This window comes from Chionomys nivalis, chromosome 21 (genome assembly GCF_950005125.1).
Source record: "Chionomys nivalis chromosome 21, mChiNiv1.1, whole genome shotgun sequence".
In the NCBI taxonomy this organism is placed as follows: Eukaryota; Metazoa; Chordata; class Mammalia; order Rodentia; family Cricetidae; genus Chionomys; species Chionomys nivalis.
In genome coordinates this window covers 21,954,593-21,967,727 of record NC_080106.1, presented here as the reverse complement: position 1 = coordinate 21,967,727, position 13,135 = coordinate 21,954,593, and the positions used below count along the sequence as shown (strand labels likewise).

Below are 13,135 nucleotides of genomic sequence, written 5' to 3'. Positions count from 1 at the left end.
AAATCTATTCTGCCTTCATCCTTGTGCCAACTTTAAAAAGGAAATTAATGGTATTCAGCTGCTTACAGGAAACAACCAGTACACTCAGAGATTAACAAGAGACCTTGGGTAAAGGGATTGTTTACAGTTGCGTGAATGGCCCTGTAAGGGATAGTAGGGCACCAAGAGACTGTCAGGACTGACTGTACCTGGTCATGCTCCTAGCCCAGATACAATGGAGGAAAAGTGGGTGTGGCTGGAACAGGAGCCTCAGTTGAAGAACATAAATCCTGCTAGAACCATATCTTTGAAAAAGAGAGATCACGGGATAAGAGCCTTGACTTTCCAACTCTCAGATATCTTCTAGTGACACAGAGGAAGCCAGAAGACCTGGAGTCTTGCTCCTTAGAGATTGGCCTTCTGGATCCGGAGGCAGGAGGCCTGAACATATCATCCGCCAGAGCCCATCCTTAGACTACCACTTAGTGCTGCCAGCTCTGGCTCCTGCCCACCTTTCTGACTCGTCATCTCCTGATTAGGGTTTCCATGTTTTTATACCCACAGCCCCTATTAAACATCCTTAAAGATGTACGTAGGGGGCTGGAGAGATGGCTCAGTGGTTAAGAGCACTGACTGCTCTTCAGAGGATCCAGGTTCAATTCCCACCACCCACATGGCAACTTACAACTGTCTGTAACTCTAGTTTCAGGTAATCTGACCCTCACATAGACATACATACTGGCAAAACACATAAAATAAAATTAAGAAACAAAGATGTAAAACGTGAACAGATTGCGTTGGCTGCGTGGTAGACCTGAGGCAGGCAAGCTTGACAGAAGAAGGAGCCGGTCCGGCTCTCAGCCATCACTAAGTCGAGCTGCTCTAAGGCCACACGTGTCTGATAGTAGCTTCCAGAGTCTCAGGAGAGCCAAGTAGCCTGTGGCAGTTTCCACAAGTCTGCTGCTCACAGCCAGCTATGGAAAAGTCTGTTTTCCCAGCTTTAAGACAAGATTATGTGGACTTAAAGACAGCTGATACTGCCTGATGGGGTGTGTCCGTGCAGCCAGCTCAGGGTCACCTTTGTTGTCCTGCAGAGCTGTTGGTTTGATTTGTGTGTGGAGGGTGTGGTGCCTACATCTGGGCATGTGTCTTTGGGAGCCAGAGAAAGATGCCAGATGGCCTCCTCTATTACTCTGTACCTTATTCCGGTGAGACAGGGTCTCTCCTTGAACCAGAAGTTTACCATTCTGGCTAGACTGACTGGCCAACAAGCTCTTGGGAACCACCTGTCTCTGTGTCCCAACTGCTGGGGTTGTAGGCTCACAAAGCCATACTTGGCTTTGAACATAGGTGTTGGAATTTGAATTCATGTCTTCATGTTCACATTGCAAGCATTTGTACCCCGAGCTGTCTCTATAGTCCCTACTATTTATTTACTTGTTTATTTTGCTACTTCTGAATATTAGATATCACTATTTATTGGTTATTTGAAAATGAAATTTGGGGCCAGTGAGATGACTCAGCGGGCACAGGCACTCGCTGCACTAGTGTGATGACCTCAGTCTGGTCCCCAGAACGCATGGTGGAGACAACTAACTCCCAGTTATTCTCTGACCTCGACCTGTATGCCTTGAGATGTGCATGTTACACTCAAACACATATAACAATAATAAGTTGTTTTTTTTTTTTCCTGAGATGGGTTTTCTCTGTGTAACAGCCCTAGCTGTCCTGGAACTAGCTCTGTAGACCAGACTGGCCTTGAACTTACAGAGATCCGCCTGCCTCTGCCTTCCAAGTACTAGGGTTAAAGGCGTGCACCACCATAGCCCAGCAACAATAATAAATAATTCAAATTCAGAAAAGCATGCACCTTTGAGAGCTGGTTGTGATGGTGCACTTGGTAGGTACAAGTAGCAGGAGTTCAAGGTCACCTTCAGCTATGCAGTGAGTTAAAGGCTAACTTGAAATACATGAGGTCCTATCTCTAAAAAAAAGATGATTTTATTGCTCTCTGCTCCTTGACTGGACTCCATGTGGCCAGCCGCCTCCTGCAGCTGTTGTCTTATGCCATGATAGGCCATCCTCTAAGACTAGAAACCGAAATAAGCCCTTCTTTCCGTTTAAAACCAGCAAACATAAAACGATGAATCTCAATATATGTCCCTGTATTTCACTATAGCAGTCTTGGCTGTCCTGGAACTAGCTCTGTAGACCAGGCTAGCCTCAGACTCACTGAGATCCACCTGCCTCTGCCTCCCGAGTGCAGGGATTAAAGGCGTGCGTCACCACCGCCCGGCTTAGTTACATATATATGTGTGTGTGTGTTTGAAAATATATATAAATAAATAATATATATATTATATATATAATATCTCATTGTACTTTGCTCATGTCTTATCTCTCTTCCACACATACAGAGACTATAAGTCCAAAGATACATAATTTTTTTAAAAAGCTGAGCCTTCTGTCTACACAAGTACACGGGTGTAAAAGCTGAGACAGGCACATTGCTGTGAGTTGGAGGTCTGTCTTGGTTACACAGTTCTAGGCTATAGTATGAAACATTGTCTCAAAAACCAGGAGGGGGTGAGTTGGAGAGAAAGCAAGTGACCAAGTCCTTGGCCACCCATGTGAAGGCCACCCTGCTGGTAAGTGGCGAAGTTAGATTTGAATCCCTGCCTCTAAGCTCCAGCCTGCCACCCCATCACCTAGTACTCTGCATTCCTGAGAGACGTGGTGATTGGAACTCACATGAACTTGATGAGGCTGGACTTGTCTAGATCTTCAGGGGCATGGGAAAGGCATATGCAATGACTTTAAGACAAAAAGTCAGAAATTTAAGGGCGAGAAAGAGTAGCCACCAAAATAAACCAGAAAAACTAGCTGTTCCTGCTTGAGCAGGAAATACCCAGTCATCCAGCTTGCTTAGTTTCATGCCATTTAGCTTCCTCAGAGGCTCCTCTATGGGTGTTAATGAAACTGACCTCTCTTGAGTCAGTGGTAGTGAAACAGGTTATTAAAAAAAATCTAAGTTGTTATTTTACACCACCAATGCTTAAGAATGTGTGTGTGTGTTTATATCCATGGACAGTGGTGCATGCTTTTTTTTTCTTTTTGGATTTTTTGAGACAGCGCCTCTCTGTGTAGCTTTGGAGCATGTCCTGGAACTAGCTCTATAGAGATCCGCCTGTCTCTGCCTCTCAGGTGCTGGGATTAAAGGTGGGTGCTGCTGCCATCGCTGATGCATGCCTTTTAATCCCAACACTTGGGAGGCAGAAGCCAATGGATCTCTGATATGGCCGGTCCAGCCTATAAATAGAGTTAGTTCCAGGACAGCCAGGGCTATACAGAAAAAACCCATTTTAAAAAATAAATATTGATACGTATGCATATGCTATTTATTTATATATGCAGCATATATAACTAGAGTAGTTAGGAGTGCAGTGTGAAATGGGAAGAGATATGTTGTCCTGGGCATAATTTTAGAGAGAATATGGACATCTCTGGCTTTTTTTCTAATTTTTATATGCATTGGTGTTTGAGGGAGTCGGATACCCTGGAACTTGAGTTACAGACAGTTGTGAGGTGCCATGTGGGTGTTGGGAATTGATCCCGGGTCCTCTGGAAGAACAGCAAGTGCTCTTAACTGCTGAGCCATCTCTGCAGCCCCTATCCCTGGCTTTTAATAATCAGTGGTCTGCAGAGCCAGGCATAGTGACTTAGACCTTAAGTCCCAACATGAAAGGCAACGATAGGTATATCTCTGTACGTCTGAGGGCAGCCTGATCTACATATTGAATTCCAGGCACACAGGCCTTCATAGTAGACCCTGTGTTTAAAGTAAATAAATTGGGTAAGACAAAATCCCAATGGTAGTGACAGGGGCCAGCCAGGCTCCACATCGATAGTGGAGAGCACAAACCAGAGCTGAGAATGTCTTCACTTGGTAGGAAACTTTGTCTGGCACATGAAGCCCTAGGTTCATTCCCTAGCACCTAAAACCAAGTGTGGTTCATAGGTTGAGGCTACCCTAGGATGCGCAAGACCCTGTCTATAAATAAGCAAACAAACTAACATGCTAATGACATATACACAAACCAAACAAAAAGTCCTAGAGGTTCTGAGTTGCTGACTGCAGGAGTCATGCTTGTTTCAGTGTCCTCAAAGGCACATCCAGGACAGGATGATGCAGGGTACCTTGTGAACCAGATACTCTCCCTTTCCCCAGTGAGCGTGCGGCAGTGCCTTTCAGGGGTCGAGGGCCCTGTGCTGCATGGTTTTATTTTATTTTATTTTTGGTTTTTCAAGACAGGGTTTCTCTGTGGTTTTGGAGCCTGTCCTGGAACTAGCTCTTGTAGACCAGGCTGGTCTCGAACTCACAGAGATCCGCCTGCCTCTGCCTCCTGAGTGCTGGGATTAAAGGCGTGCACCACCACCGCCCGGCTGCTACATGGTTTTAGTGCCCAGTGTTATTTATCTAATCTGTCTTTTTTTTGTTTTTTGTTTTTTGTTTTTTTTTTGTTTTTCGAGACAGGATTTCTCTGTGGCTTTGAAGCCTGTTCCGGAACTAGCTCTTGTAGACCAGGCTGGCCTCGAACTCACAGACATTCGCCTGCCTCTGCCTCCCAAGTGCTGGGATTAAAGGCGTGCGCCACCACTGCCCGGCTAATCTGTCATTTTTATTAGCTGCCCTTGTTTTTTAGTTTTTTGTTTTGTTTTTGGTGTTTTGGTTTGTTTTGTTTTGAGACAAGGTCTCTGTATAGCCCTGGGTGTCCTGGAACTCTGTATGTAGACCACACTGGACTCAAATTCAGAGGTTCGTCTACCTCTGCCCCCTGAGTGCTGGGATTAAAGGAGTGTGTCACCATGCTTCACTTCCTTGTTTTTCCTGATGTTTTTTTCAATCTTTTTTTGAGACAGACTCTTGTTCTCTAGGCCAGGATGCCCTCGCATGCCCCACACGCCTGCCTGAGGCTCCCTCTAGGTGCTTGTCTTCATAGTGCTGCAGCTGCAGCTGCTGCTTTTTAGTTCCTACTTTTTCCCACTGTCCTATTGTGAAGCTGCTAAATGTTTGCAGCAAGAAAACTTTAAGGGGCCGGGCGGTGGTGGCGCACGCCTTTAATCCCAGCACTCGGGAGGCAGAGGCAGGCGGATCTCTGTGAGTTCGAGACCAGCCTGGTCTACAAGAGCTAGTTCCAGGACAGGCTCCAAAACCACAGAGAAACCCTGTCTCGAAAAACCAAAAAAAAAAAAAAAAAGAAAACTTTAAGGGCTGGAGAAATAACTCAGTGCTTAAGAGTATTACTCCTTTTGTGGAGGACCTGGGTTCAGTTCCCAGCATCTGCGCAATGTACCGACATCAGGTACACACACACACACATCAAGTAAATACTTTTTAAGAGAAGGAAATTTAAGATCAGTCCTTTTTTGTGATTGAAGCCTTGAAGGCTAAATTACTTGCTCAGATTTGACCCCCCTCACTTATTGTTTTTGTTTTTGTTTTCTTGGCTTTTTGAGACAGGGTTTCTCTGTAGCTTTGGAGTCTGTCCTGGAACTAGTTCTTGTAGACCAGGCTGGCCTCAAACTCACAAAGATCCACCTGCCTCTGCCTCCCGAGTGCTGGGATGAAAGGCATGCGCCACCACCGCCCGGCTTGTTTGTTTTGTTTTGTTTTCTCTGTGTCTAACAGGTGACTGTGGTATCAGTGTTCAAGGAACAAAATCCTTCAGCTTTTCATATTGGAAAAATACTTCATTTGTTTTTTGGGGTCAGAAAACTTAATTGTTTTCAAATTATCCAAGAATGTAGGTTCCACTGAGTATGATCTCCCCCACTAACCAGTTTGTTTCTTACTGTTTTAGGAACCATGTTTGACCGGGACTATGGGAAGGTCAGCTCCATCCTGGAGACCCTTGTAAGGAGATGAGTCGTTGAGCAGAGGCCAGAATGAAGTTGCTGCCAGGAGTGGGCGTGTTTGGGACTGGCAGCTCAGCCCGGGTCCTAGTCCCGCTGCTGAGGGCAGAGGGGTTCACTGTGGAGGCCCTGTGGGGGAAGACTGACGAGGAAGCAAAGCAGCTGGCCGAGGAGATGAACATCACTTTCTACACCAGCCGGACAGATGACGTCTTGCTGCATCAAGATGTAGACCTGGTGTGCATCAACATCCCACCTCCGCTCACCCGACAGATATCCGTGAAGGCTCTAGGTATGTACCTTCAGACCGCAGCAGGGGAATGTGTTTCCCTTTGGGCAGTCCTCTACAGCTCACTGCCCTCTCACAGGCCTGGGCATTCCTTCTTTGTCTGTGTCTGCGCGTAGCTGTGATGTGGGACATCGCTTGGGACATGGCTGGGAAAGGGATGTTGGAGATTGATTCTAAAAGCTCTCAAGAGGAGAGAATAGCTCGACCTTCTGTGCCCTCTGCTCACTAGTAACCCTCTGAGCCGATGCTCAGCCCGTCAAGGAGCTAGAGATGTGTGGTTGTTGACTCTCAGGTCTGCCTCTGGACCCTGCGGATCAGTTGTGACCGCTGCGTGTGCTCTGCCGTTGTGTAGCACAGGGCCCCGCAGGAAGGAGCAGAGGCTGTCTAGAATGCCGTTTCCCGTGCTTTGTCAGCCCTTGACTGTAGTGAGCACCACCCTTCCTGGCAAGCTGCAATCTCACACTGCCAGACAGCAGGAAGGCTGTCTGTCAGCCCTGGCTTTCCCGACACCAACCACGGGACAGCTCGCTTACATTTCCACTCCCTTGGGAAACTAGGCTTGGGGACCTCTGACCCTGGCTAGGTGTGGCCCTGTCAATCTTCAGTTCCTAGTGAATTCCACTTGATTGTGAACTATGGACAGATTTTTCTTTCATCATACATATCTTGAGACAAGAGTTTACCTATGTAGTTCAGGCTGTCCCCCCCCCAACTCAAATCCTGCCTCGCCCTTCTGAGTGCTGGGAGTGTGTGTGTGCGCGCGCGCGTGTGCGTGACAACTACTCCTGGCTTCTTTTCTTTCTGTTATTGGATCTCTCTTGCTCTTTTTCTTTGTTTTTTAAGTTAAGGTTCCAAGCTTTCCAACTGCAGTCTGTTTAGAGTTGACAGAAGACAAGACAGTCCTTAGTAGACGTCAGAATAGTCTAATTTTAACTGAGCTCCCTTCGACCTGGAGCATATACGAGGTTTTCACACTTACCTATAGCTTCCATGTAACTGGACATGTTCCTTGGGTTGTGCTGGAATATGGTAAGCATATAAAAGGTGCAGAGGGTAAAAACAGCAATGTGAGGCACATAACACGGACATAGACTTGCAGACATGAAGACATGTGTGGCCCAGCCGATGTCCTCTTAGACTTCTCATGCCTCTGGCTTTCGGTGGCATCAAGTAGAACAGCCAGGCCTGCGGGCGTCTCACTTTCTCAGAGCTCTGCCTCGACTCAGTGCTGTGGAAGAGGCTGACGGAGCTTTCCCGTTCCCCCACCCCCCACACTGCAGGGTCCCCGCACAGCCCCACCAAAGAAATGATGTCACCTGGGACAGCCGTGAGAGTCGCACTGCGGTGTCTCCAGCTCCCGGATTTGCTCCCTCGCTGGGGTTGGCAGCTTCCTAGGTGGTTCTGATGCACACTGTGGGTGAAGGGTCACAGACCCATAGCACTGTCTTTGTTCTTCTGTAAAGGATGTGGTTCAGTTGGTAGAGCGCTTAGCATGTATGAAAATCAGGGTTCAGTCTCCAGAGCCACAGAAGACTAAATATGGTGGTATGTGTATACTCTTAACACCAGCATTTGGGAAGTGGGGCAGGAAGACCAGATCAAATTGTTTTTGGCTTTTGACTCCATAATGAGGCCAAGGGCAGCATGGAATACATGAAAAATTGTGTTTAAGAAAGAAAAGGAAAGCAAGGTGGTGATGGCCTTTAATCCCAGCTCTTGGGAGGCAGAGATAGGTGGATCTCTGTGAGCTCCAGGCCAACCTGGTCTACAAAGTGAGTTCCAGGACAGCCAGAGCTACACAGAAAAACTCTGTCTCTAAAAACCAAAAAGAAAAGAAAATAAAAGAAAAAAAAAGAAAGATAAGAGAGGACTAGTGAGAGGCTTGGTGACTCAGGGCACTTTGCTGCCAAGGCTGACAACTCGAGTTTGATCCCTTGAACCCACACTTGGAAGGAGAGACGACTCCTCAGTTTTCCTCTGAATCTGAGGCTCACTGGGACTTGGAGGTATAGCTCAGGCAGAGCTAGTGTGCAGAGACTTTGGGTTCAATCCCCAGTACCCCAAACAAAAGAAAAAGAAATGCAACTGAGGCCCAGTGTAGCAAGGAGGCAACTTGTTGGTTCCCAGCTCCTCAGCCCCAAAATAATCACACAGAAACTGTATTAATTAAATCACTGCTTGGCCCATTAGCTCTAACTTCTTGTTGGCTAACTCTTACATCATAATTTAACCCATTTCTATTAACATACTGTGTAAAGTTCTGACGTCTATCTCCAGTGGGGCTACATGACCTTTCCTCACTCTGCTTCCTTTCTCCCAGCATTCAGTTTAGTTTTCCCCACCTACCTAAGTCTGCCCTATCAACAGTCCAAGGCAGTTTCTTTATTCACCAATGGTATTCACAGCATATAGAGGGGAATTCCACATCAGTCCAGGAATGCTACTTGGGTATTTTCTAAGTCTTGGGCAATAGTCAAAGTTGCTTTTCCTTCTCATTAGAGTATTTTTTATTTTGATTTTGTGTTTGTGGTGTCCTTGTGTTCACACTGTGTGTAGAAATGCATGTCCTTTTCATGTCACACATAGAGGCTAGAGCTTAATATTGGGTAATTTCATTTTTAATTTTCAGGGCTGGGGGGTGCATGTGACTTGAGTGCCCAGGGAGGAAGCCCATCAGCTCCTCCTGGAGCTGGAGTTATAGGCAGTTATGAGCGGCCCACGCAGGTGCTGGGAATTGGACTTGGGGCTCTCCAGCCCTATCTACTTTATTTTTTGAGACACTGAACCAGGAGCTCTCCATTTACTAGACTGGCTAGCCAGTAAGCCCCTGGGGTGCGTCTGTCTGTGTCCACTCCCTGTATCCTCAGTTAGTTGTTGTTGCCACGTGCCTTGTTTTCCCACGGCCACTGAATCCACTCAGGTTCTTGTGTGTGCGGCAGCACCTTACCCATCCAGCCGGCTCCACAACTGAGTTATGAAAGAGGAAAAGGAGGGATTTGTTTTCTAGTTCTAATTCTGCTAAGAATTTTTTCATATTTGGTGCACAAAAACATACTCCATACTGAAAGTGTATGTGAAGCTCCACAGCTTCAGAATATATAGAAATTCACCGAGATATGTAGACTTTGGGTCTGGTTGCTTTTGGTGTGTTTGTATTGTTTAAAAGAGTTTTTGTTGCTCAGGAATAAAGTTTACAAAACTAATTAAGATTAGATATATACATGTATGTCTACATATATTTTATAACACATTAAGTTTATTAATTCTTTTCTCATAAGCTATTACAATAACAAAAGATCACTCTCTAAGCACACTGACCCAGATAATTTAATCTCAAGAACTCCAGTTCTGGGCTTAAGAGATGAGTCAGTGGTTAAGAACACTGGCTGCTCTTCCAGAAGTCCTGAGTTCAATTCCCAGCAACCACATGGTGGCTCACAACCATCTGTAATGAGATCTGGTGCCCTCTTCTGGCCTGCAGCCAGACATGCAGGCAGAATACCATATACATAATAACTAAATCTTTAAAAATAAAAACTCCAGTTCCTTACGAAGTTTCTTAGCCCAGACCAGATTCCTGCTATGCAGTTTACATTTTTACCATATGCTCATATGAACCCCCAAAGTGTAACTTTTCAAGTTAAATCCTTTACTGATACTATGTTCCCCCAGTGCTTGGCCCAGGACCTGGCATACTGGGTAAATACGACATTTACAGTTTCTGTCCATGTGGTCCATATTGCTGGTGGCCAGGAAAGAATGGGCTGTAGGCAAGAGTGAGAACCTGCTCTGCTGGTTTGCAAGCTCATATTTCTAGTACCTGGCTGGGTATGGTGGCATGCACCTTTAATTCAAGCGTCCAGAAGTCAAAGACTGGCAGATCTGTGTGGCTAGCCTGGTCTACATAGTGAGTTCCATGACAGCCTGGACTACATAGAGAAATCTTGTTTACACACACACACACACACACACGGGCTAGAAAGATGGTAGTGGTTGAGAATACTGGTTGCTCTTCCATAGGACCCAGGTTCAATTTCCAGCACCTACATGGCAGTTCACAGCTGTCTATAATTCAAGTCCCAAGACTGCTAACACACTTACACCAATGAACAGCCGGGTGGTCGTGGTGCACGCCTTTAATCCCAGCACTCGGGAGGCAGGGGCAGGCAGATATCTGTGAGTTCTGGCTAGCTAGACATGGGTGAGCTTCGTGTTTGACAGAGAGACCCTAACTCAAAGCATAAGATGAGGAGCAATAGAGGAAGATCTAGGCCTACAAAGCAAGTTCCAGGACAAGCTCCAAAGTTACACAGAGAAATCTAGTCTCTAAAAACAAAACAAGAAAATACCAATAAACATAAAATAAAAGTAAACTATTTTTAAAAGTTTACTTTTATGGGTATGTATGTTTGTCTGCATGTATGTATGAGAACCTCATGCATGCCTGGTGTCTGAGGAGGTCAGAAGAGGAGTTAAATCCCCTGGAACTGGAGTTAGAGATGGTTGGGAGCCACCAGGTAGGTGCTGGTTCTCTGCAAGAGAAGCAAGTGCTCTTAACCACTAAGTCATCTCTCCAGCTCCATAAAACCTTTTTAATTAAAAAAAGAAAGTGGGTTGGGCGGGGTGAGGAGGGAGGCTGAAGAGACGTCTCAGCGGTTAAGAGCACTGGTTGCTCTTCCAGAGAACCCGGATTCAGTTCCCTGCACCCACTTGGCAGCTCACAACTGTCTGTAGCACATGTTCAAGTGGTCAGAACTGCAGCTCTCTGTGGGGTTTTGTGCTGAGAACCTAGTTATACTTCACTGATCAGCCACGTGTGTAACAGCCAAATGGCAATTACTTCTAGTATCGTGATTCTCCTGCCCCTCATCCAGAAATCGCGAATGGGGGGACCCTCCAGAAGCAGTAGTTACAGTCAGTGAGCTAGCTCGTGTCATCCTGCCGCGCCTGTTGTTTGGAGACAGGAAGTGGAAGGGCACCCTAAGTTGCAGTGACACAGTGACGCCGTGGGGTGCTGTTGTGCGTGTATCCTCGGTAGAGCACTAAGGTTCATCATCCCCAGAGCTCACTGATGATATCATTGATGATAAATGTTTTGTGGACATCTTGAGGGTCAGGGTGGCTGGGATAGGTGTAGGAAGTAGGGAGCTGGCAGGATTGCCAAAAACATCTCTGCTGTGGCCATTGTGAGGCCTGAGCTGCTAAAGAGCTCCTCTCTTTCTGTGAGAGGCCTCGTGAACAGTACTAATATGATATTATAATAGAGTAAGTTTGCGGGTAGCTGGCTTACAGAGTAAGACCCTATCTTAACACCCCCCCTTCCTCAAGAAGAAGAAGAAATTTTCAACATCAAACACAAACGATTTGCCTAGAAATCGGAGCATTTGTGTGAATCTTCAAGTCTGAGTCTCAAGAAGCCATTCTGCTGTATTCAGCCTCTCCAGCGATTTGGTAAACGCGAATCGCTGATGGTTGTGCTGAGCCAGACACCTTACCTGGGTTACCTCAGTTACTCCAGACATCCAGATAAAGTGGATTATCATTTCATAGTGATAGCCAGAACTCTGAGCGGCAGACAAGCTGCGGGTCATTGTTTATGAAGTGTCTAACAGGTCATTGTTTATGAAGTGTCTAAGTTTACCACTAATAGTTGACACTTCCTTGCTATTTGGCTGTGGCCCATCCATCATGGGAGACACCAGCCATTTTTTCATACTTCCTTTCTTTCATTTTTTTCTGCAAGATTTATGATCGATGGTAGCCAGTGTTTGTGCAGGACGACTAGAGGAGTTTCCCAGCTGGGCCCGTGGGAGGGGCGGGATCCATGCAGCAGGACAGGCTGTGCCCTGCAGTGACCACCCAAAGTCGTCTGCATCCCACTTTGGTCTCATCAGAAAACACTCAGCAAGCATGCCGGGGACCGAGGGAATGAGCACTGGAGAACAAACATGCCGGGGACCGAGGGAATGAGCACTGGAGCTCTTGCAGGTGTGCACACCTAGAGGGAGGTACAGTGAGGACCCGGAGAGGGGCATCAAGGTTTGGAAGCTGCCCCTCCAACCAGGCAGCAACTGTGGAGCCAAGTCAGTGCAGATAGCCCTTGTGTGCCCAGAGGTCTTCCATAAGAACCAGGAATACAGGCAGGCAGTGAGTTCGAGGCCAGTCTGGTCTGCAGAGTGTAGTCCCTCTCAAGACTTCCCTTACTGTGATGGTGTCCAGGTCTGCCTTGTTGGCTTCCTTGGTGCTAAGGACCGCTGCCTTTCCCTAACCACTAGGCTCTCGAGCACAGCAGCACCTTCTCCCAGCAGCCAGTGCAGGCTGAGCAGAGGAGGAACCACGGCAGGGAGAAAGAGCTAAAGGAGGTTTTGGAAGGGTCTCTGGTCAGACTTGAAGGTTGTATCAGTGGACCACTAATAGAATTTTGTGTTTTTTCAGTGCCTGGGGTTGACCCTAGGGGCTCATGCGTGCGGGGGCAAGAGCTGGGCTCATCCTTAGTCCTCTTTTCCTATTTATTTATTTATTTATTTATTTATTTATTTATTTATTTATTTATTATGTATACAATATTCTGTTTGTGTGTATGCCTGCAGGCCAGAAGAGGGCACCAGACCCCTTTACAGATGGTTGTGAGCCACCATGTGGTTGCTGGGAATTGAACTCAGGACCTTTGGAAGGACATCTGAGCCATCTCTCCAGTCCCCCTCTTTTCCTTTTTATTTTGAGACTGGATCTTTCTAAATTTCCAGGCTGAAATTGAACATATATGCCAGGCAAGTTTTTACTTTAAAAATTTATTATCAGTCAGGCATGGTGGCACATGCTTTTGATCCCAGCATTCAGGAGGCAGAGACAGGTGATCTCTGTGAGTTCAAGGCCAGCCTGCTCTATAAAGTGAGTTCTAGGACAGGTAAGACTGTTACACAGAAACCCTGTCTCAAAAACAAACAAACAAAA

The 13,135-nt window shown here is 46.5% G+C and overlaps 1 protein-coding gene across 2 annotated transcripts in view; it reads left to right on the top strand.

Moving 5' to 3' along the window:
• The window catches only part of Gfod2 (Gfo/Idh/MocA-like oxidoreductase domain containing 2), a 37,357-nt gene that overhangs the window by 19,067 nt on the left and 5,155 nt on the right, over nucleotides 1-13,135 (top strand). For both annotated transcript variants that reach the window (XM_057753763.1, XM_057753762.1), the window contains exon 2: nucleotides 5,841-6,184. In XM_057753763.1, the coding sequence (XP_057609746.1) occupies nucleotides 5,926-6,184 (259 nt within the window). In that variant the 5' untranslated portion in view covers nucleotides 5,841-5,925. The remainder of the gene's footprint in view (nucleotides 1-5,840; nucleotides 6,185-13,135) is intronic.